General features: G+C 32.6%; 3 protein-coding genes across 5 annotated transcripts in view; 2 read left to right on the top strand and 1 right to left on the bottom strand.

Moving 5' to 3' along the window:
- Positions 1-24,555, bottom strand: part of LOC138132936 (chondroadherin) — a 125,504-nt gene that overhangs the window by 76,090 nt on the left and 24,859 nt on the right. The window contains exon 2 of one of the 3 annotated variants that reach the window (XM_069050673.1): positions 18,879-18,919. The exons of the other annotated variants lie outside the window; for them this stretch is intronic. The gene's annotated coding sequence lies outside the window, so the exon portion shown is untranslated. The remainder of the gene's footprint in view (positions 1-18,878; positions 18,920-24,555) is intronic. 3 annotated transcript variants of the gene reach the window in all.
- Positions 2,072-5,413, top strand: LOC138133583 (heat shock 70 kDa protein 1-like). The gene is made up of 2 exons (XM_069051524.1): positions 2,072-2,325; positions 3,219-5,413. The coding sequence occupies exons 1-2, from the start codon at positions 2,106-2,108 to the stop codon at positions 4,841-4,843; spliced, it is 1,845 nt and encodes a 614-aa protein (XP_068907625.1). The 5' UTR covers positions 2,072-2,105; the 3' UTR covers positions 4,844-5,413.
- On the top strand, positions 11,534-13,647 carry LOC138133659 (uncharacterized). The gene is made up of 2 exons (XM_069051600.1): positions 11,534-11,781; positions 11,954-13,647. Exons 1-2 carry the CDS (start codon positions 11,559-11,561, stop codon positions 13,582-13,584), a joined length of 1,854 nt encoding a protein of 617 aa, XP_068907701.1. The 5' UTR covers positions 11,534-11,558; the 3' UTR covers positions 13,585-13,647.

The raw sequence follows: 24,555 nt of genomic DNA, 5'->3' as shown, positions 1-24,555 counted from the left end.
CTCCAAAAGAGAATAATTCTTACACAACTACACACTGCACAACAATTATCGCATCACTTTGTAATGCAAATGGTCTGCAAACATTTAATCTTTAAGAAGATTTCAACCCTATATTGGAATGATAACTGATTTTTGCACTGCTTGTGTTAATTTTTGTTGGCTGTATGCAAGACATTGCAGAACCATCTCGTTTACCACAACACTTTAGAGCGAATTAATCAATGACTGTAACTCCTTATGTTGATATGTGCAATATGGATTTTATACAATTTCATTCTCGAAAGGATAACACAGAAAAAAAAAGTTAAACTTCAAATTTTACATGATTGTATAAACATATGTTATGCGATAATTGTTGTGGGGGGTGTATTTTTCGGATGAAAAATTGTCAAGCAAAACGTACAAACGAATCTTTGTTTACATGAAATAATAGTAATTTATTATACAAGGTTTATGACACCATTTTGTTGCACGCGTTTTTTAGAAAAACCAGTGCGACAAAATGGCTTATAAAACGAGTGTAATACAATATTTTTTCTATTTTGCCCCTATTTTAAATTTCAAATTAAAAAAAAATTTAAAACATAATGTTAGGAAAATTATATTTGGCAAATATAGACTAGACAACTAGACGAACAATTGCAAGTTTTGAATTTAAAGTGTCGTGAAGTGCAGTGATCACGTAAACGCTGTTCAAAAATCAAAAAACCATTGTGGTGCAAATGATTTATCTGTCACTGTGATAAGTAATAGGAAATGTGTATTGACTGTTCGGAAACCACAGGATTTTGAGTGCTGCCATAATGTTTCCAAAATGTTCCACCACTTTAGAAAGCAATTATTGCTCCCTCAAAGTGACTATGAACGATGTTCTCGAAAACAGCACTGCATGTTATTAATTTGTTTGTTCAAAGATTATCATACGATCCAGGAAAATGTGTGGCAAATGCGGGTTGTTTTGCTATATCAAAGGGGTTTTCTCTTAAATAATCCAACAGAGCTTCATCCTGTTGCGAAGTAGAAATTGGTGGACGTTCTGATCCTTGTCTTCTGTTAATACTTCGATCTACTTCCCACCTTTTTTTTACTCTTTGGACAGTACAGGTCGCAAAACGTAGCTTGATACGGGACATCAAATTTCTGTCGGTTTTGAAAAATTGTAAATGTAGTTTAAGCTTTATTGTCATTTTTTTGACACTATTCTAGCTGACAGTTTAAAAATGTATACTCCTATTTTCCTTTTCCAAATGCCCTCTTCTTTTGATAAAGGTAGATTTTGATTCGGACTTTGCATTAAATAAATATTCACTACGTGCTTTCTCATTCCCTACAACCTACAATACTTAATGACAACGTCAATCAAATCAAAATAGGGTTTATTTAAAAAAATACACTCAAATTGGAGAGGTTTATTAGTGTAAAATTGGATAAACAGTTGTTTAACTTGCGATGTTAACGCGCTTGCGGCTTCGCCGCTCGCGCTGTTAACCGCATCGCTCGTTAAACATTCATTTAGCTCGCTTGTATAATAAATAACTATTATTTCACAAAAACTTTTTGGTGGTAAATTTACGAATTTGAATTGGACATTTTTCTTCTGATTAGAGCTCGACAGCGTAGCTGGAGGGCTTTAATCTTTGAAGAAAAATGTCCAATTCAATGAGTAAATTTATCAAACACAAAAAGTTTGAGTAGATAAATAAATAAAAAAAAAACAAGGTCGAGTTATATTTGTTGAGATTATTTCCAGAACAAAAAAAAAACAACAAACAACGCCAATATCTTTTTATTTATCGACGAAGAAGTCATTTTCATTAAATTATAAAATGAACTGTCAAATGACTCAAATGTGACAAGAAGAAAGAAAAATTTTAATCACTGACAAGAGGGAGCAAATTTTTATCCGAGATAAACAAAAATGATTGGTTCAAAAGTCAAATTCTGATTGAACCATTGTCTGTGTTGCTATAGTGATGGAAATAATCTTTAAAAAAAACATATCTTCCATTTGATCAATAATGAAAATTATCAGATGAATAATTAATGATAAGAATACATTGAAAAAAAACACTGACACAAGGTTTCATAATTAGTTTAACCACCACATGTTCATTATGGAGGATTGTGTAATTGGTATCGATTTAGGCACTACAAATTCTTGTGCAGCTTGTTATAAAAATGGAGCAATTGAAATTTTTGAAAATGCGGAAGAGGAAACAATTACACCATCTTTTGTATTTTTTTTTAAAAATCAATCAACGGACATAATTGTCGGAAAATATGGTGCTGAAATGGGAAGAAGTTTACCAGAAAATGGAATTTATGGTAAATATTATGTGTGTAAAATGTATCTTTATTCCATCCTAAACGATAAAATGGTATTTTATCTACTGTTTTCTTCATGGTAAAATGAAATTTTATCGTTTCTTTATTCTTTTTTAATCAAAATTACGAACATCTGAATTGAAATAACCGGAAATAACAATGTTAATAAAAATTAAATGTGCACTTTTTAAACACTTTTCCACCACATTTGACAGTATTCTCGTTAGCGACATCTTTGCTTTTTATGAAGTTAGCGACATCCTCACTTTTGATGAGGTTAGCGCCACTGCAACCAGATAATTCGTTTGAAAATCCTTGACAATTCTTTATGCTGCCTGTTCCCATCAAAATCACCTTTTATGTCTCTGCTTTTCCTCCAGACACAGAAAATACATTGTATTCTTTTTCATAGGTACTTACAATTATACAGATTTTTGCGGCAATAAATTTTCAACAACAGACCTAGCTTCTTTAATAATATCTTCAGGAACATACAATTCATCTTCATTAAGGAAAGATTGGGTCATTATTTCCTCAAAATTGAAACACTTTCACGACGCTTTTACGAAACTGCTTTTAACTTTGTTGATAAACAAATTGTCTCGGTAACCGACTCCCATGCCAGCCTCCGCTTTGAGTTTCTAATGTTTAACATCAATTGTTATTTTTCCGTTTTTGACGTTTTTTTGATTGTTGAATTTTTTTGACGTTGATAATAATTGTCAATCAAAATAATTTAGTAATTCAATCGAAATAATGGAGGATGGAATAAAATTTTGTATTGTACACGACGATAAAATCTCATTATCTTCTCGAGCGCTCTCAAAGATAAAGTAGAATTTTATCGTCTTGTATAATAAATAACTAAGTATTATTAATTTTATATATTTCAGAAATTAAGCGATTTATTGGCAAGACTTACCAGGAAATAAATTTGCAAAATAATCTGCAATATTTCTCATTCAAAGTAGAAGATGATGGTAATGATCCCATTATTGTGATTCAAGGTGAAAACCATGTATTCAAAAAAACTCCTCAAGAGATTGCTACTATTATTCTGCAAAAAATTAAAAAAGATGTGGAAGCTAAAATAGGCAATTTTAACAAAGCTGTTATCACTGTGCCAGCTTATTTTAATACAAGTCAGAGAGAAGCCACTTTATCAGCTGCTAAAGAAGCTGGTTTCACAGTTTTAAAACTGCTCAGTGAACCCAACGCAGCTGCCTTGAGTTACATTTTTAAAAATAATGTCGACGATGAGTGTTATTCTTTGATTTATGACTTAGGAGGAGGCACATTTGATGTTAGTATTCTAAAAAGAACTTTAAATAATATAGATGTTATTTGTGTAGATGGAGACACAAATTTGGGAGGAAAAGATTTGGATAATCTAATTGTAGATTATGTATGTGAGCAACTAGAAAATGAGTACGAATACAATCCAAAAAGTGACAGAAGAACCATGAGAAGAATGCAAAAGTTGTGTGAGAAAGCAAAAGAAGCTTTATCTGTTACAACAGCAACTGAAATTATACTTGAAGGTTTCGTAACGGGTCATCACGAAGTTATTGATTTTACAAGAAAACAGTTTGAAGAAATGGGGGAAAAACTGTTCAAAAGAACAATCGAAATTGTTAGAAGATGTGTGGATAAATCCGGAATAGCGAAAGATAAGATAAAACATGTAGTACTAGCTGGTGGATCAAGCCGTATTCCAAAAATACAAGAGTTGTTATCAGCTTATTTTGATGGAAAGACTTTAAACAAAAGTACCAATTTTGACGAGTGCATCGCTGAAGGTGCAGCTCTTCAAGCTGCAATGTTTTCTTGTAACCCTGAGCAAAGGGTCAATAAAATTAAAATAACAGATGTAATTCCATTATCTTTAGGAATAGCATGCAACTGGGGTGAAATGTCTTTCATAATTAAAAAAAATACGCCAATACCTATCAGCAAATCTAAAAATTTTGTAAACGTATTTAACGACCAAGCTACCATTACATTTAAACTTTTTGAAGGTGAACGTTTGGAGGCTGCAAAGAATCGTTTGTTAGATGAATTTATATTGGACATTACACCTGCACCACCAAGGCAATGTCAAGTTATTCTTACATTGAACATCGACCAGAACGGAATTTTAACAACAGAAGCAAAAGAAAAGTACGGCGAAAATGTCAAAAAAGTAAAAATCAATTACGTCCGCGGCATTCAAAGTGATGAGGAAATTGAAAAAATATTGTTAGACAGCACAAATCACGAAGCTGAAGATCAACGTTTTGTAATAGTCCATAAGAAAAAAGTGTATTTGGGGCATTACTGTTCATCTGTAATGTATAATTTTGAAAAGTTACCGACGACAGATGATAAAATATATGACTTATGTAAAAACACGTTAGATCGCCTGGAGGGTTTAGAAGTTGAGAATGAAGATATAATTGAAGATTTAACCAAGCTAATAAAAGAAAAATGTGATCCGATTGCAAAAAAATATGAATACAAATATATGGACGATTTATAAATAGCATTAAATCGTAAAATACATCGTTTTTTGTAATAGAATGTTCTGCGTAACATGTTTCACAGTTTTTAATATTTATTGTACCTCTACATTCAAGTAAACCTTTTTTTATTTCCAGGTTTACTTTAACTATTAAATTAAAAGACGTTTTTTTTTTAATTTTTAACACAAACCTAGGTAGCTTTATTAAATTTTCCACTCTGTAAAATTTTTTATGTTTATAAGAATATGTTTTGGTATTTAGTGTCCTTAAGTGCTTATTCACAATGGACATAAGACATAAGAAATACATAAGAGATACCTAAGAATAATTTGTAAATTTGGGCAATTGGAAAATAATTTATGTGTCCATATAACTCGAATATGATTCTCCATGCCTTTTTCTACACAACAATAATGTTTACTGAGGTCACTTCTCATAAGTTACGTAAAAATTAATGGTATATACACTGCATGTATCATGAATTTCTTATGCCTTATGTCAAGCTTATGTCCATTGTAAACAAGCACTAAGAAGTGAAGCGTTTTTATTGTTAAAATTTTTGAGAATAATATATGGATATAAAATTCGATTTTAATTTTAAAACCATCCCCGCATAAAGCTGTCACCATGCAAACGTGGCTGTTGCATTGGTGAAAATTTTCTCCCCAAAAACAAACTGGATAAAACATTCTAAACATTCATCCCGAGCTTTGACAATAATGACGAATTCTTTTTATCCAGTTTTCTAACACTAATATCTTATACTGTTTCTATGGTGCATTTGAGCTCACACCTTATGTTTTCCATAAAATACATACGCTTTTCTGTATAAGACACGTCGTCAATAACAACGTATCTTATAGAGTCATAAAATACGCTCACACATATTATTCAAGTAACAATTAAAATTGAAGAAATAGCTCAAAGTATCCTCCATTTTGCTCTAAACATCTTCTCACTCTCACTTTCTTATTTTAGAAAATATTTTGTAATATTTGTTCGTTGATGTTACGACAACAATTGGTAATCTCTTCTATTAACTCATTTCAATTATTCATTTGTCGTTTATGCACCTCGTTTTTCAAGTAGCCGAAAACAGAAAAGTCAGGGAATTAAGTCAGGGGAACAGATTATTCTGAAACCAGTTACAATAATTTATGCCGCTTTCAGGATCATTAGGGAAGAGCTCTTGTACAGTTGTTACTTTATATGGACGTAAATGAAAGTTCTTTTTAACAATTTTATGACATGTACTGCTAGGTACACCAGTTTGAAGACACAGTCTGGTAAGGGATGTTCTCGGATGTTCTTCTAAATGATCTCATATGTTTTCAATTTCATCTTCAATCACCTTGGGACGACCTGACGATTTCCCTTTTTCAATACTACCGCTAGTAACAAGACGATTAACAATTCGATGTATGTGAGCAGCGAGGAAGTTTGCCAAAACATTTTTGTAGTTGGGGAGATAGTTGGCTAAAAATTCTTCTTTGCAAGCTTGAATGCTGTATGTCCATTCTCCGTCTATTTTAACACCGTTGCGGTAATAAGACATTATAATGAACTTATTTTGTTCAAGTGTGAATATTATTTTTTGCACGACCTCTATACAGGTGGTCCCAATATAACCTGCCAAAAAAATTCTGGGTCATTGAAGGATCTAACAAGTCCGGAAAACTCCTTTTTCTAACACTAATATCTTATATTGTTTCTATGGTGCATTTGAGCTCACACCTTATGTTTCCCATACAATACGCTTTTCTCAATAGCAACGTCAATAGCAACGTATCTTATAGAGTCATTAAATACGCTCACACATATTATTCAAGTAACATTTTATTCATCATTTTTACAGTAATTATCACAAAAGTGAAAAGTACAATTATTATTGAATTGGAACTGCCACATTAGCTTCGTGCTCTTGTTCCTAACATCTTCTTCTTTAACTTCTGCTGTTTCATCCAATGCAAGTGCCCGACCATCGAAAACTGGCAATCTTTACATTTTCTTCAAATGATTCTTGCCGTAATGTGAATGAACTTTTAATGAAGTTCTACACACTTATCCCATATCAAGAAATGCCAAAATGACATCTTCCGTTACCTCCGTAATGTTCCGGCCTTGAAACGAAACATACACCTTTTCGTATGCACTTTTAGACTTCATTGGTAACAAATTGCCCCTTTTTTCTTATTTCTTCTGGAACGTTTCGGCACATTTCAAGGATGAAAGTTGTTTTTTTCCAAATTTGTTGATATTATTACCATAGTACCCATGGCAACCTTCGCATTTTGTGTATTGTGACGCGCCTCGAATAATTTCTGAATTTATTAAAATTTCTGATAAGATGTTAGTGTTAGAAAAAATCTTGAAGACAACGCGTGTTTTATAGTTTAAAAATCTCGGTCTATTAAATTCTCGCTCCCTGCGGTCGCTCTGATTTAAACTACGACTTCGATTTTTAAATCGTCTATAAAACACTTGTTGTCTTAATAGCTATTTCATCATTTGTATGAAAATAATGTCAGCAATAATTTTCGTGTTCGTTTCCTTAGATACATAACGTGAAAAGTGGTATACAGGGTGTTATGGAATATGGAAGTCCACGTAATAAATTTAATCACCAATAGAACTATTTAAAATAAACATTGTTTTAAATATTGATCTTTTTTTAATTAAATATTTTTTTTTACATTTTCCTAGCTCCTAATTCGACACTTCGCTCATGGGATAATCATTGAAACGAAAGCGTACTTAAGTGAAAATGTTTTTGTACGATTATTTCCATCACTATAGCAACACAGATAATGGTCCAATGAGAATTTCACTTTTGAACCAATCATTTTTGTTTATCTCGGATAAAAATTCGCTTCCCCTTGTCAGTGATTAAAAATTTTGTTTCCTCTTGTCACATTTGAAAGTTCATTTTATAATTTAATGAAAATGACTTCTTCGTCGATAAATAATAAGATATTGGAGTTGTTTGTTGTTTTTTTTTGTTCTGCAAATAATCTCAACAAATATAACTCGACCTTGTTTTTTTCGATCGGATAAATTTTTTAATTTATCTACTCAAACTTTTTGTGTTTGCTACGCTGTCGAGCTCTAATCAGAAGAAAAATGTCCAATTCAAATTCGTAAATTTATCAGAAACAATATCACAAGACTTCCCATTTTTTCGGAAAATTTTGATTTTATGACGAAAAGTTTGTTGCTTGTTGTCATCCTATGACGTCCGGTGTCCCTAGCCGTGTATTCACGGCCTTCTTGAGTCCATGCCTGATGATATCTTAAAATGGTGCGTACAAATCTGCCAGTTCTTTTGGCAATTTCTCTAACTGACAAACCTGCTTTTCGTAAGCCTACAATCCGCCCTCTTTCAAAGTCACTAAGCTGAGGAATGTGACCAAGTCTACGCACTCGCGGAATTTCTCGCCTTACAAAAACATTTTTCAACAAGTTTTCTAAAATTCAAAAGTAAATTTTTTCAATGTAGACAAAATTTCCTTACGCTTGCAATAATCGAACCAGCAGCACAAAAGGCAGAATACTGCATAGATAGGGCTGCAAATTTATTCATTTCTTATCTGACTCAAAACACATTTGCCCGCAAAAATTTATTGAAATAAAACTATAAGTACTGGGTGTTTACCTTTCTTGGTCACGTAGTATATTATTATGGACACCACAGGGTAGAAGAAGAAAAGGAAGGCTAAGACGAAGCTGGACAGAAGGCGTACGAGAAGAGATGAGGCAAACTCAACGAAGAACAAAGTAATGACAGAAGACGGTGGAAAATGGATATCGGAAGAGGCCGTAGAACGTTATAAACAGGAAATATATATATAATCTGTTTCAAAATCAAAAATCCACCACCTGTTGAATTATGTTGGCAGAAAAAAAGAAATCCCTAGAATAAGTTTCATTTTTTTGGGTTGGCCTAACCTTCCGCCAAAATTTGACCTTCAGTTTGTCACAAATATCAAATTATAAAAATGCCTCGAAAAACAAGGAATCTTTTAACCGCTAAATTAAAGCGAGCGCTCATTAAGTGCTTCGAAGAAAATAAAAAACACGATGAACTACGACCAAAAGAGTTACAGTCTGGCCGGAGCTTGTGATGCGATGAATTCACCAATTTGACAATAAGACATATCGCAGATTTAGGCTCTGCTATCGTACTAAAAGTTCAGGATACAAAAAATTACAAATCGCGATCATTCACCATTTTGGGAAAGATTTATGTGGAAATTTGCAGAAAGTACACTTGCTTTCAAAACCTTCGCGTACAGCTATTTTTCGCTGTATTAAATCAGGATAGTAATTAATCAACTCTGACATTGAAACTTTTGAAAAGTTAAAATGGCCCGACTGACAGAACAAGACAAAGTTTTCATACTTTCGAAATTAGAAGAAGAGTGGTCCATAAGAAGGGTTGCTACTCATAATGGGCTAAATAAAAGCACTGTTCTACAAGTAATAAGTAAAGAAGAGGTGGGAACAAGGAGAGACCGTGAGTAGAAGACCGATCATAATTTTTTTAATTCCTGTCAATGTCATCTTTAACCTAATCTTAAAATTACCCGTTCACACTGCTTAAATTTTGCAAAATCGTTGTTACTTGATTTTGAATGTGTACGCGAATGTTTTCAAAGCAAGTGTCCATCGGATAGATTGAATAGCATTGTAGACTTTACTAATATTATCGAAACTTTAAGTACCAATAACAAAGGAAGTAGAAATTACTAGTGCCTTAAAATTTGAAGATTGTAACTGCAGGAAAAGAAAAATAAATAGGTGAATCTATGTTCGATTTTTTTTTGTGATCCGCTTGAAGATAAAATACATAGTATATACGGGGTCATTATAAATGTTTGTCACAACTAGTAGACGTAGCGGCGCACCTAAAGCATAGGGCACAGCCACCTACGATGGGACAATCATTTATAATGACCCTGTATCATTCAGAGTAAAAGGTCTTTTTGTGCCTCGCCCAGTTGTCGACATCAACTACGTTTCGGCTCTGGGCTACCCACAAAAAGACTCACTTCAACTCTTAATGATATAATATACTATTATGTACCTACTTTATCTAGTACTAGCTTTTGGTGCCAAAGTGCAACTATAACCTCAATATCTTGTATTTACCTGCAGAGATTATTCGTTTTTATCAGGAAGTACATGACATTTTAATAATTTGCAACATTATTAACATAACTTATCTACGGCTGCTTGGATAAGACCTTGTAATCACATTCATTTATAGTCATTTGAGTTGCGTAATGTAGTTCATTACCGCACTGGTTTCATTACGTAACGCATTTTTATTTAGAAGCAAACAGACAAAATTTATTGAAAGACAAAAGAAAAGCTGCTTATTGTAAATACATATTCATCACACAGTTCTTGCATTTTGTTCGCCCAGTTGCCCACATCGACTTCGTTTTGGTCTTCAATCTCTGGGCTTGGCACAAAAAGACTCACTTCCACTTTTAATGATATCATCTGCTATTTTCGTTTTCGTTGCTCCCACAGGAGACCACTTTGTAATACACGTCATACTGGAAAAACGGCGCAAAATGCAGTGACACCTCGAGGGACGCTCATCTCTTGCCCTCCAGGTCGTCCTCGAAACAGGATCACACACTTTTCCGTTCCAGGTACTGGTAGTTTTCTCACTTGACGTCGGCGTAACCCCAATGTACATTTTTCGAAGTCACTTCCGAGAGCCGCGATAAGACGTAAACGATCCGGCTCTCAATTATGAAAAATTAAAAACAACGCGTTGTTTACAAACAGAATTAGCTGGTTGTCCTGGTATTGAGCAAATAGTTTCAATCTTGTCGCTTTGATTTTGAATGAAAACGATTGAAACTGACGTTTAACAATTATCAAAATATATTTTTTGTTCGACACTGTCAAAATTTGAGAATTTTCTCCTATGTGAACGGATTTTGATAAATGTCACAACTTGTCAAAACGAAACGTCAAGCTAATTTTAAAAGTTTTAAGCGATTTGGGGCCTTTAAGGGGCTCGTCGAACAAAAAAACGTTGTATTCAACTCGTTCGTGCCAAAAAAGGCCCAATTTACACACAAACTCGTCAAATAAACTACTATTTTATAAATGTCAAATTTGACGTTTTTGCCAAAAATTGATTTTTTTAATTAATAATTAGCAGCCGTAGATAAAATGTTGCACATAACACGTGGGCTAAAGCATATTACAGGAAACTCGTGTGTTACAGATGAACTCGGGTTAACGCCCTCGTCATCTGCAATCTTCACACTCGAATCGTGTAATATTGCTTTTATCCCACTAATTATGTAAATAACTATTATAGACTAGTATCCTTAACACTTAAATTTTATTTTAGCGATGTTTTCCAAAAATGACATTTTTCAACTTCACTGTTCCTTTAATAGTATACCACTCGTGTGCGCGCAATTAGTATTGTTAACAGCGAGTCTTGCATTGGTCAAAGAACTCAGAGGACGTTCTACTCGTACATACATTATCATATCATCGTTGTGAACATGCTATTCTTTCACTCGCTAGTGAACCTCCACTTTTCTTTACTTGTAAAACATTCTACTATTATACCAACCTCTCTTATCTTAAAAAAAAATCTTCCATTTTACCGATAACGAAATTATCAGATTGATAATTAATGATAAGAATCCATTAAAAAAAAATACTGACACAAGGTTTCACAGTTAATTTATCCACCACATGTACATTATGGACAATAATTACGTAATTGGTATCGATTTAGGCACAACAAATTGTTGTGCAGCTTACTATAAGAATAAAGCAATTGAAATTCTTGAAAATGTGGAAGGTGGAAAAATTACACCATCTTTTGTATTTTTTTGTAAAAATCAATTAACGAACGTAGTTGTCGGAAAACATGGTGCTGAAATGGGAATGCGTTTACCAGAAAATGGAATTTATGGTAAGTATTATAACGTGCGATCAATTAAAAAAAATCGAGTTACCTGGATTGTGCTATTATGATGATTTGATTGGTTCAAATTACCATTTTCGCCTACTCTGATTTTTTTTTATTCGATCGCTCGGTACTTTAAATGTGTGTAAAATGTATTTTTATTAATTTTATATTTCAGAAATTAAGCGATTTATTGGCAAGACTTACCAAGAAATCAGTTTGCAAAATAATCTGCAGTATTTCTCATTCAAAGTAGAAGATAATGATAATGATCCCATTATTGTGATTGAAGATAAAAACAAAGTGTTAAAAAAAACTCCTCAAGAGATAACTACTATTATTCTGCAAAAAATTAAAAACGATGTGGAAGCTAAAATAGGCACTGCTGACAAAGCTGTCATCACTGTGCCAACTTATTTTAATACAAGTCAGAGACAAGCCACTTTAGCAGCTGCTGAAGAAGCTGGTTTCACAGTCTTAAAACTGCTCAATGAACCCAACGCAGTTGCCTTAAGTTACTTTTTTAAAGATAATGTCGATGACAAGTGTTATTCTTTGATTTACGACTTAGGAGGAGGCACATTTGATGTTAGTATTCTAAAAAGGACTCTAAATAGTATAGACGTTATTTGTGTAGATGGAGACACAAGTTTAGGAGGAAAAGATTTGGATAATCTAATTATAGATTATGTATGTGAGAAACTAGAAAAGGAGTACGAATACAATCCAAAAAGTGACAGAAGAAACATGAGAAGATTGCAAACAGAGTGTCAGAAAGCAAAAGAACATTTATCCTTTACAACAGCAACTCTAATTATACTTGAAGGTTTCGTAAAGGATCATGACAAAATTGAAATTAGCTTTACAAGAAAACAGTTTGAAGAAATGGGGGAAAAACTGTTCAGAAGAACAATCGAAATTGTTAGAAGATGTGTGAATAATTCCAGAGTAGCAAAAGACAAAATAAAAAATATAGTACTAGCTGGCGGATCAAGCCGTATTCCAAAAATACGAGAGTTACTATCAGCTTATTTTGATGGAAAGACTTTAACCAAAAGTATCAATGTTGAAGAATGCGTAGCTAAAGGGGCAGCTCTTCAAGCAGCAATGTTTTCTTCTAACTCTGAGCAAAGACTCGATAAAATTAAAATAACTGATGTAATTCCATTATCTTTAGGAATAGAAGACAACTATGGTGAGATGAATTTCATAATTAAAAAAAATACACCAATACCTACCAGCAAATTTAAGAATTTTGTAAACACACATAAAAACCAAGCTACCATTACATTTAAAATATTTGAAGGTGAACGTTTGGAGGCCACAAAGAATCATTTGTTACATAAATTTAGATTGGATAACCTTATACCTGCACCACCAAGGCAACGTGAAGTTATCCTTACATTGAACATCGATCAGAACGGAATTTTAACGATAGAAGCAAAAGAAAAGTACCGCAGTAATGTCAAAGAAGTAAAAATTAATTACTTCCGCGTCACTCAAAGTGATACGATAATCGAAAAAGTATTGCTAGACAGCACAAATCACGAAGCTGAAGATCTCCGTTTTTTAATATTTGTTACGAAAAAAAAATATTTAACGGATTACTGTACATCTGCAATGTATAATCTTGAAAAGCTCTCAATGAAAAAGCATGAAATATATGCTTTATGTAAAACGACGTTCGCGCACGTGGACAGTTTGAAAGGCAAGAATGAAGATATAATTGACGAATTAACAGAGAAAATAAAAGAAAAATGTGACCCGATTGTAAAAAAATATAGATTCAAATATATGCAAGATTTATAACTAGTGTTAAGTAAATTGTAAATAAATCGTTTCTTTTTAATAGAATGCTCTGCGTCACATGTTTCTCAATTTTAAATATTTATTGTACCTCTATTTCATTCCAGATTTAGGCCCGGTTTATTCACCTTCAAGTAACTTTATTTGAACGGTAATTACCATGGATCTACCAATAGCAGATTCTGAATCATATTAACTACTGGCCAGATAAATTTACTTGAAAGTGAATAAACCGGGCCTTACTTTAACAAAACAACTACACAGATTATAAAGTGTTAGCAGCGAATGTTTACGAAGTAAGTTGTTTCAATGAAACGCTATTTCAACAGGGGCACTGAACAAATTGTATTAATCTGACTTTTCACATACAAAATATAAAATTTGTTGACAAAATTGTTTTTCGTCGCACACTACTACAAAGTGTCTATAAAAGAACATTATATCAAGAGTCCTGTGGAATTGTGCGGCTGTATTTTTTTTTTTTTTTGGTCGAACTATTTTTTTTTATATCTATGTCGAGCCGTTGAAGCCGGCAAATTAGATGTCAAATGACAAATGTCAAATTATTAAATCTTAGCGTCAGTTGTGAATTCAGCGTCTCGGTTGTTTTGCTTGTGATTTTCTTCAACAGTCTATGAAGACTAAAACCGTTTTCCGCAATTGTGAACTGTAAATACCAAAAACAAGTTACGAAATCGCGAAGGTAAGACATTTATTTTCGTATGTCTACAGTAAATAATAAGCAATCTTTTCAGTAAACCGCAATGGTTTTATCGCTTCATTACTTTGGAGAAACTTATGGAGGAAATAACAAACTGCTGGAACACTATAGATCAGCAAATGCTGCAGAATATTTTTAGTAATGAAAAGAAACGAATTAAAACATAATGGGAGCCACTTTCAACAATCTATATAATATTAATACGTGAAGGAAAAGCTTTGTACCCCTTTTTAAGCAAATTGCGCGCACGGAGGAGTGTGAGATTTGGCATAGTTAAAGTTTATGTGGAGAAGGAGTGCAGAAAGATAAAATTTATGTATAATATATAGGGCGTTCCCAAAAAAAGAGACAAATCCATAGCTCCCTTATTTATCGGAGGATTTTAATTATCCATACACCAAATTAAATGGTTGTGAATAAGCTATAAAATGGCGTACTAAATTCACGTAAAACCCAAAGTGCTTCAAGGTTAAAGTGTCAAAATATCTTTTTCAAATACGGACATATACTTTTTTTTTTACTAATTCTGATAGAGATTTTTACTCTGAAAACAACAACCTCATATAAGATTTTTTTTTTTTAATAACACTACATTTTGAAACAAATGACGAGCACCAAGTGAGAAGCTATCAAAATTCCTTGCGTTAGAATGTAATAAATTAACCAAATTAAGTTAGTTGAAAAAACAAATGACATGTGTAATAACATTTGAGATTGCACGTACAAAGCGCAGTTTAAGCATCGACGATAGTAGCGTTTTTTAACTTTTTTTTTGGTTTTTGGGTAAGTAATTGTACGCTTGTGATACACTGTTCTTTTTAGAATAAAAAATCTCTATCAGAAGTGTTAAAAAAATTATGTGTTCGCATTTGAAAAAAAATATTTTGATAGTTTAGCCCTGAATTCCTTAGACCTATATGTGAATTTATTAGGGGTTTTTGTAGCCTATTTAGGGCCACTTAATTTAATGTATAAATAATTAAAATCCTCCGATAAATAAAGGAGTTATGGACCCAAATTCTTTTTCGGGAACACCTGTGTATTACGTTCATACACTGTAAAAAATTAGCGGAGTAAATGCGGAGTGAATTTGGAACGAATGCGGAGTGGGTGATTTGTAATTGATTTAATCCCCCCGCAGTGAAATCCACTCCAAGAGGGAGGCATTCAAAATAACTTTTGAAAATCTAGTTACACACAACATGAAAAACGTTATTTCCCTAAAAGTTCGAATTCTAGGGAGTAATTTATTTTTGACACGAGAGTAAATAACTATTTCGTCGTTATTCTAAAAACAAATTTTTCGAATTGACAAAGATTTTTTGCTTTAATGTCAAAGGGACAGGACTAAGAGCCGTCGTGGATTCAGTTATAATCATTTTCAAAATTTGAAATCAAGATATTGTTACAATGTGTATAATGGGTTGCGGCAAAAAGAAATTCAGAAATACCCCTCTCGTGAATAACCCTGTATATATTTGCATAATATTATGTATAATATGTCTCCAAAAGAGAATATTTTTTACAAACTATTTTTCGGATGAAAAATTGTCAAGCAAAACGTACTAATGGGGACAAATTACTTTGGTCGTCAAAGTCATTTGAGTGACATAAAGTTGTAAATCAAGCATTAGAATGGTTAACCTTTGTCACTGACTGTCACTGTCAGACTCGTCATTGCAAAATGTTAAATATCGAAAAATGGACCACTGAACGAGAAATTCCAAGGAGGAAAACTTGAAAAGGTTTTCACAAGGCAATTTGGCTCATGGACAATCGCTCAGAAGCGAGGGAGACAATTCTAAATTTTTGAACGGTGGAAGGTGCCATATTTTTGACAAGAGATAATTCGAAATTGTCATCGATGTTGACTTGACGTTAATGCTTGGTTTACATAATTTTTTTTTGAAGTGACAGAAAAATGATGACCAACGTATTTTGTCCCCAATAGTACAAACGAATCTTTGTTTACATGAAATAATAGTAATTTATTATACAAGTTTTATAAGACACCATTTTTGTTGTTGTTGTTTGTTTATAGCACTTCTCGCTGCGCTCGTCGTGCTCTAAAAACGCGTGCGACAAAATGGCTTATAAAACGAGTATAGTACAATATTTTTCCTATTTTGCCCCTATTTTAAATTTTAAATTAAAAAAAATTCTAAACATAATGCTAGGAAAATTATATTTAGCAAATATAAGGGTTGGTAACACCGGTAACTAGACGAACAATTGCAAGTTTTGAATTTAAAGTGTCGTGAAGTGCAGTGATCACGTTGTATTTTAGCAACTACTCACTGTGAGTCACTGCCAACATTAAAAATTTAAGTAAATGTTCCTGAAACGCGTATCGAAAAGAGCTCCTTTTCCAAATCCGTTTGAGTGTTATAATGACTGTGTTAAAGGTGCAAAATAGAAAAATAATATTTTATTTTTATAAAGAGATTCTTAATGAATCTGAATTTAAACTTGTATTGCAACGGTTTGTCAATAAACTCCTCTCTGTAAAAAATAAACACTAACTGACGATTCGCAGGTGATAAATGAATCGCTTGTTACCCACTGCAAAACAGAAATGACATTACTCTTGAGACTAACTACATGTTAACACCAGCAATGGGATATAAAACATCCCTTAAAAGCACCAACATGAGTTCAGATTAATAAGCAAATAAGCCTAACTGGCCATTATCATATAGTGTGACATTGTGTAATGCTGTAAAAGTACGAAAAACAACGGAAAAATATGTTATAAATAACGAAGTATCATACTTTTGACTCTTTATTACGACCGGACCAGAAATTAATTTTTTAATTCATTTAGAAGTCCCAGTAAAAGAAATAAAAATAATTATTATTATCAGTTAAAATCATCCTAGCGCATGAATTATTTCAGAAAAATTTTCGGAGTTTATCTGTGACTCGTGCTTAGTTCCAACAACAACAAAAGATGTGTGAAAAGTGAGGAAAAATTTACAAAATCTTATTTATACGCACGTGAGAGATTCTACAAGAAAATTCGAGAGAGAGGTTTTGACCAATGGCATGCAAGGAAAAAAAGCTTCACTTATTAATTTTTTGAATTATAATTATTTTGAGTTTTCTAAATGGGTGTATAAAAAAATGTAGAGTAATTTAAAATCGAATTTTCCAGTATTTTAGGATGTACTGAACAAAAGACGTCAAATTGAAAATGTAAAAATTTCCGTTTTCCATCCCTCCGTCATTTGTTTCCCAACAGACTACGGAACAATAATTGACAATTCAGTCAGAAGTAATTAGTCGGAGATTAGTGGAGGTATTAATAAAAGGCTAAATTCTTTTTTACTTGGAAGCCCTCAAAATTGAATTCGGTTTAATAGCACCAACAAAATTAAAACCCTGTTAACTTAACGTAAAATATATTTAAGGCCGCAATAAAACGAAGCTTTTATAGCCTATCAAATGACTCTTTTTTATTAGTAACCTAAGTAATTGATTGAGCCGTGCAACACTGACTTCATTCCACAACAAATAAAAATCAATCCTCCACAAATCATACCGGCCAGGCCGACCCAACAATAAATTATCACATTTTTTTATTGTTGGATCAACAACAGAAACCGCAATATTTTACGTTTTTTTATAGAGCTTAGTACCAGAACTGAGTGGAGAATTATTGTAGAGATCGGTGTTTTGCATGCTATGCTAGTCGATATTTACCTTATCCTCGACCTTATCGCACTACATTATTTAAAGCGATAAAAAAACTTGTTTTGTTTTACCTCCTGTTCCTATGTCTATTACGTGATTGTTACTGTTTCCACTTTATTTTTCTTTTACTGTTATTGACGGTCTTTTGTTTGACTTCATTACCTTATCGTTATCAAACACGAGGAACGTTGTGATTTGATAGCTAATATCTCGGATTGTTTCTGAACTTCTTAAATACAAAAACTCTAGGAACAATAAATAACTCAAACGTTAATAAAAAACTAAGAAGAAGTTTGGAAATAGTTATTTACCCAACATGTACGATATACACATTTTTATCACGTATCACGTGAAGTTTGCACAACGAGCAGTGGAGCGATAATAATGTAGTACATCACGTGTTGTCTACAAATCGATACATTTTTATTTAAATAATTACTATGATCTTGAAAATAGTCAGCGCCTATTTTTGCTTTGACTTTTTGAATTAAATTTGTTTTTAAATGAATTCTTTAAGTAAGATCCACCTTCAGACATAAGAATAAGACCGTCAATTGGTTCTGTAGTCAAATATCTATTTTTGTAATGTTTTCCCTTATTTACTTTACCACACGACGTGCGGTAAAAAAGTTATTACCTGTTTAAAATGAGTGGGATAAACAGGATATATCGCACAGTCATAGATAAGTCATTTTTATTTTTAATAATCAATATTACAGCATAATTTTATTGTCTACAAATACAGAACTAACAAATAAAATATTATAAATAAATTTCTTCTTCATTCCATTAATTCTTGAGAATTATAAAATATTTAAAATCTCACTTTAGGTAGTAAATAACGTCGAAACAAAATTATTGATTGCTAGTTATGAAGACTTACCAAGACTGTGTATCTTGCCTTGACGATCATCAATAACCTACCTGAAAAAAATAATGCAATGTGGAAGTAATGTAAGATAATATTGGGTGATTCAAAATCATTGTGGCCAAGTATGGCAACTATGTACGAAAATTTATGTGGCAACTGTGTGGGTAGGGTAGAGTTGATATTTCTTTGACAGTTCATAGTCGCGCAATTTTGAAAACTGTCAAATCAATGTGTAATGATATCAAAAAAATCAAATGCACGCTTATGAAATATCATACAAATGACAACGCTACCTCATCCACACAGTTGCCACATAAATTTTCGTACATAGTTGCCATACTTGGCCACAATCATTTTGAATCACCCAATATGTAGATGATATTTCATAAAAAGCGTAACTCCACCAGAAAATATTGACCCTGTAGATTACATATAAAACATTAAAAAAAAGCACATATTGAACATAGTAAAATATTATCCAGTTTTCCTTTATACATAATTGTTGTTTGAGTAAAAAATATTAATTCAGTTCTGAACACTTATTCATAGCTAGTGGTGTTGTTATTGGTTAAGAAGACGACGCTTTTTGAACCTATACTCCGTTCGCTTAACCTTCCGCCTTCCGTTGAGAGTCTTCTAAGAAACACACTTCAGGGGCGTAACCTACAGTATTTCTCTTTTCATTAATTGTAACACTTTTCTTGGTCGCTTCTTAATTGAGATAATTCCATTTTAATTGAATCAACTACACAAATAATACACTGAGATTAATTGTACGACACTAGCGACAAACGTTTCAATGAATTGAACATACTGAATTAATTGTTGCACCTCTGTTTAGTCTTGTGCAATACCAAGCAAACAGGTTTTTATTACTACATGGCTTCGATGAACGGAGTATAAATGTTGCAGTTACAAATATTACTTAAGAAAATTTGAGTGTGCTCGTGACAATAAAAAAACTTTGTCAATAATCGTAATGAATGAATCCATACATTCGTTGGATCTACTGTACACCCACGTCCATTTTTTTTCGTCCAATAATATAATGCTCGCATTTCAATTGAAGACGCTCATTCGACGTTAAAAATTGCAATCGATCTATATCTTTGACATGAGACAAACAACATGAAAGCGTATAATATGCACAGAGAAACGAAAACGTCCTTGTCAAGGCAAAACCTTTCAATAAAATTCGCGGAAAGTTTGATTAATGCTCGATCTCCCGATGGTTTTTCCCTTTTCGTGAAATCCAAATTATTAACGACGACATACTGCAAAGTTATTTATTGGCTCGATAGATATCTTGGTAAATATAAAATCGGAGGTAATTGGATGAAAAGTTTCGAAAATTTCCACTAAGAAGGATTATTTCAACTTCGTTATCAGTCCCTTAAATGGAGACAGCTTAGACCCATCAAGTTGGTCGTACAAGAGATTCATTTCGACTGAGCACTTGCGGATCTTCACGTAATTTACAAATTTCTCAGCGGCCGAGTCGTAACAGATAAAGAAGTATGTACGTCGGCTTTTTCCATTTCCATTCAAGAATTTTTCAACCGCGATTTTTTATTATTCGGCCTGCTTTAAAATTCGATCGAGTTGAAAATGAGACTCTCAAATTAAATTAATTGCCGGAAGCTAAAAAAGAAAATTGTATATGCTGGTGCCGTAATGTTCCTTCCAAGAAAAGACCTAATTACGTTTATTTCAAGTTTATTACAATTTAATGTGTACCTAGTTTCCTTATCCACTGTTTTAATTTTCATTTAATTTAAATTAGATCGTGGAAAGAGCCATTTGTGTACAGTTAACACGTGAATTATTTCGACAAGAAGTGTATGAATCTTTTTCCACATCTTCTGCTACGATACGAGGGATTAGCAACAAAACAAAATGAAAAAAAAAATTATATATGAAATGTTCTCGTGTAAGTCCACAAAAAAATTTAAGATATCACGTATTTAACAGGTCATAAAGACAAGTAAATTATGAACAAAATAAAATTCACAGTAAAGAACAAGTTTTATTTGAATTGATAAAAATTTAAATTACGCAGTCCCAAAATGTCATTATGTAAATTCTACTAAATTATTATCAGTATTCTTTAAAAAGTCGTTGCTTTAGATACATTTTTAATTAAAGTTTTAAGCTTATTCCATGTATTTATACGTAAAGATTCTTAGTTTCTGGATATTCCCCAATAGTTATTTGTGTATCAGACCAAAAAGTGTATCTTTTTCGTCCGAATTTTCTGGCCGAGGCGCAGCCGAGGCTTGAAAAACAGGCGAAGAGAAAAGGCACTTTTTGGCAGAGGTGCACATTAAATTTTTTTGGGAACCGCACGAACTACAAACCAAATTTATTTTGTATCTATACTTTTTTCAAACAGATAAAGTTATCAATACATATTAACAATTTTTTTATAGTATTTGTTATCAGCTTACCATCAAAACTAGAAATTTACTATTTGCAATACAATTACTCATTTACATGATTTATGGATGGTGACAGGACAATTATCGGTTTTGTCGGTTTCGTTGCTAACTTACTAAACAGACGTACAAATGGTGCCACGGTCAGCGTTCGAAAAAGTGTGTCCGAAAAAGAGTTACTTTTCGTCCGCTTGTGAGTACGTAAAATTAGCATTTTCATTAAAAGGGTGCCTAAAAACCTATAAGAAAACTGCAAACGATTTAATTTTTAATTTAGAAAATGGATAGTTATAGACATATTGTAATTCAGTGTGAAAATTAGGTAATTAATTTATTAAAGCTCTTTTCAAGCTTCCAATACTTGCATATTAATAACTTCCGTAACAGAGCTGTCAAAGTTATTCACTCCAGTACTCCATTTTATCGTTTATTTTTGCCACCAAATACTTGCTTTTGTTTCCTTGTCCCATTAAATTTTAGGAAAGCGCATCAATATTTACTCAATAGGTCAGAAAAGCCAACAGCGCTCTTCTAACGTAGTCTAGATATTTTACTCTTTTATTCGAGTTTAAACATCCCACTTGGTCTGACTTATATGTATAGTGGAGTTTACTAGATCGTAGCTTACATCAGACAACAACAAATTGTTCCTTCCGAAGAAACCCACTACACGACCATACATAAAACACGAAACAGTCAATAACAACGGATCCATCAAGGCAAATTGAATCTGGCACTGACGTTGCTGGACATGGAGTATGTACCAAACCGGTCAGAAAACCAAAAATTAACTGTTACACATATTTACAATGTTGCAATGATTAAAAAAAAATTATGCATTTTCAATATTTTTAATAAAACTTGTAAAACTCTTAATGCACTTTGATGCCAACTTGTGCGGATCGTTCGCAAAAATCGGTGAATTATTTCCGCAAAGAATAACTTCCCAAATGAATAATTGCGCTTGAAGTAGATCACGGAAAACTAAAACTAAAGCCCGATCAAAAGAAAAATAAAACTTGAAGCAAAGCTCCTCATTGCCGTTGTGATTATGCAAGTTTCTCCGGAAAATATTTAACTTGATAAAGTTGGCAGAAGTTTTCGCGTTTAAACTAGTTTTAAGACGCATCCGTTTGATATATTAGATCGTTTCACTGGATCACTTTCCGTCATAAAAGTGAAGGGAACCGATGAAACAGAACACTTGCGTCAAAAGGAATTACAATTAAACATCACCTGCGAGAAAAAAGTTCCCTCTTCTATATCTCGTTAACTAGTTAACTCGATTCCGTCTTGAAATTCCCGAAAAGCCGTTCCCAATTTGTACAAGACACGTACAATTCAGGTAACCTAATTTAGTGCTTTGTCCGACAATTCTACTCATTGGGCGTTAAAAGCAACGGCTAAGGCAACTTATCCTCTTCCGCACCGGATATAGCCGCCACAACCGGAAACGGAAGCTGCATAAAGCTACTACCAACATTTCATCTTCCTACTTATCTCCTACCGTTCTATTTGGGAATTTTCTCAATTCGTAATTTCACGACAAACGAGAATTTCTAGCTGACGTCACAACTGGAAACAAAGTTAACAATATTTTATCAACATGGCAAAAAAAAATATATATTTCTTCGTTGACGCAAAAATCTATATATTATTTTTAAGGCAACTGATTTAATTTAACACGTTCGGAGCAAAGTACATAGTACCAACTCACAGTTTTAAAGAAATCATACTCGTAGAAACGTTCTTGTACAAAGAACAGTGAATTTTCTGTGTAATTTAGTATCGTGTCACACTAGCTTTACGTTCTGTTTTTTTTTTTTTTAGCGATAAATTTTACTTTACAATAACATTTGATTTTGTTTTAAAGAAAAATTTTACAAGAGTTTTTGTTTCTTGTTAAAAGTATTCTTTTTTCTTGTTCTGCTGTAGTTTGTCATAAATCTGTCTGGTCAAAGACAACAAAAGGTTGCAAAAATACCTGTAAGATGAAAAAGAATTATTGAAATTCCTATTAGTAAATACTGGAAACGACTTTTTGATTATACATTCACTTTGGTTGTTCTTAAGATTTGATGGTATTGGTGAAATAAATGTTATGAATCGTGCTATCCCGTCGGCAGGTTCCTTTATTACAAGAAAACTTTATATGCCTGCAATAAAATGGCGAATTTCTTTATGATATCGAAGCAGATTCTGATCTAACACACTCAATTGGAGAACGACGAACTCTGGAATAAAATTGTGTCGTAAAATTTTGACGTTTGACGCAAAAATCGTGATTTCAGAGAAAAAAAATATTTGTTATAAATAAAACCGAATTGTGAGTCCATTTATTAAAGCGCTGTCGGAGCTTTAATTTTCTATCTGTGGCAGACACAACTGTGAATGTATAATACAGAATCGATGTCAAATTTTACCAAAAAATACTCCGTAAAAAATTTAATAAACTGTCTGAACTGTCTTCTACATTCTTTAGAACCAGAAACAGATGATTATCTGAAAGAAACTAAATCTGGAGAAAAAAAAGGATAACGATGATTTGAATTGTTATAGTATTTGTTATGGCAAAGGCTTTTCAATATTAGATTAAATAGTTTGTAATAAGCTTTTAGAAATTTCAAGATTAAGATTCGACTGTGAAATAATTATTTATATACAGGGTGATTCATATAGTTTCATATATACTTTAAGCAGTGGCAGATTCAGGTCTCAAAAGGCTCTTGATAATTGGACTTTACGTCCAATGTATAAAAATGTCATGAAAATCATAATAATAGAAGCAAACAATTGTTGCAACGTGAACTTTGACATTTTTGTAAGAGTGTCTAGGGGTTGGAATCTACCACCGGTTAAAGTTTGTACGATACTACAGAGTGGCTACGAAAACTGGAGTCACTTTTCTTCATTTTGCCAAAAGATGTCGCTGTTTTCACAAAAAATTTAAGTATGAAAAAAATAAATGGCACAATTTTGTACAATTGTCACTGTTTTTAAACAATAATTGTCAATGTCACTGTCATGAATTTCAATATTGAGCAACGAATAAACATTATAATGGTATTACCCTTCTAAAGAAGCTCGTTCTGGTAGAATAGCAGTTCTAAGAGTGCAGATCATTGGCTACAACCAACATTTAGCTACGTAAAAAAAAAACAATGTTGCCAGCAATTTCATTTAATTTAATCTTTTGAGAAAAGTGAATCAAATTTTCGTAGCCACTCTGTATATGAATCACCCTGTATATTATT

The sequence above is a fragment of the Tenebrio molitor genome, chromosome 6 (genome assembly GCF_963966145.1).
Source record: "Tenebrio molitor chromosome 6, icTenMoli1.1, whole genome shotgun sequence".
NCBI classification, from domain to species: domain Eukaryota; kingdom Metazoa; phylum Arthropoda; class Insecta; order Coleoptera; family Tenebrionidae; genus Tenebrio; species Tenebrio molitor.
This window is presented reverse-complemented; position numbering and strand designations above follow the sequence as displayed.

What these genes read in the sequence shown, in the direction of transcription:
- LOC138133583 (XM_069051524.1), top strand. Translation starts at nt 2,106, where the DNA reads ATGTTCATTATGGAGGATTGTGTAATTGGTATCGATTTAGGCACTACA. An exon ending in ACCAGAAAATGGAATTTATG is followed by an intron (nt 2,326 to 3,218) that starts GTAAATATTATG and finishes TATATATTTCAG; the next exon opens with AAATTAAGCGATTTATTGGC.
- LOC138133659 (XM_069051600.1), top strand. Translation starts at nt 11,559, where the DNA reads ATGTACATTATGGACAATAATTACGTAATTGGTATCGATTTAGGCACA. An exon ending in ACCAGAAAATGGAATTTATG is followed by an intron (nt 11,782 to 11,953) that starts GTAAGTATTATA and finishes TTTATATTTCAG; the next exon opens with AAATTAAGCGATTTATTGGC.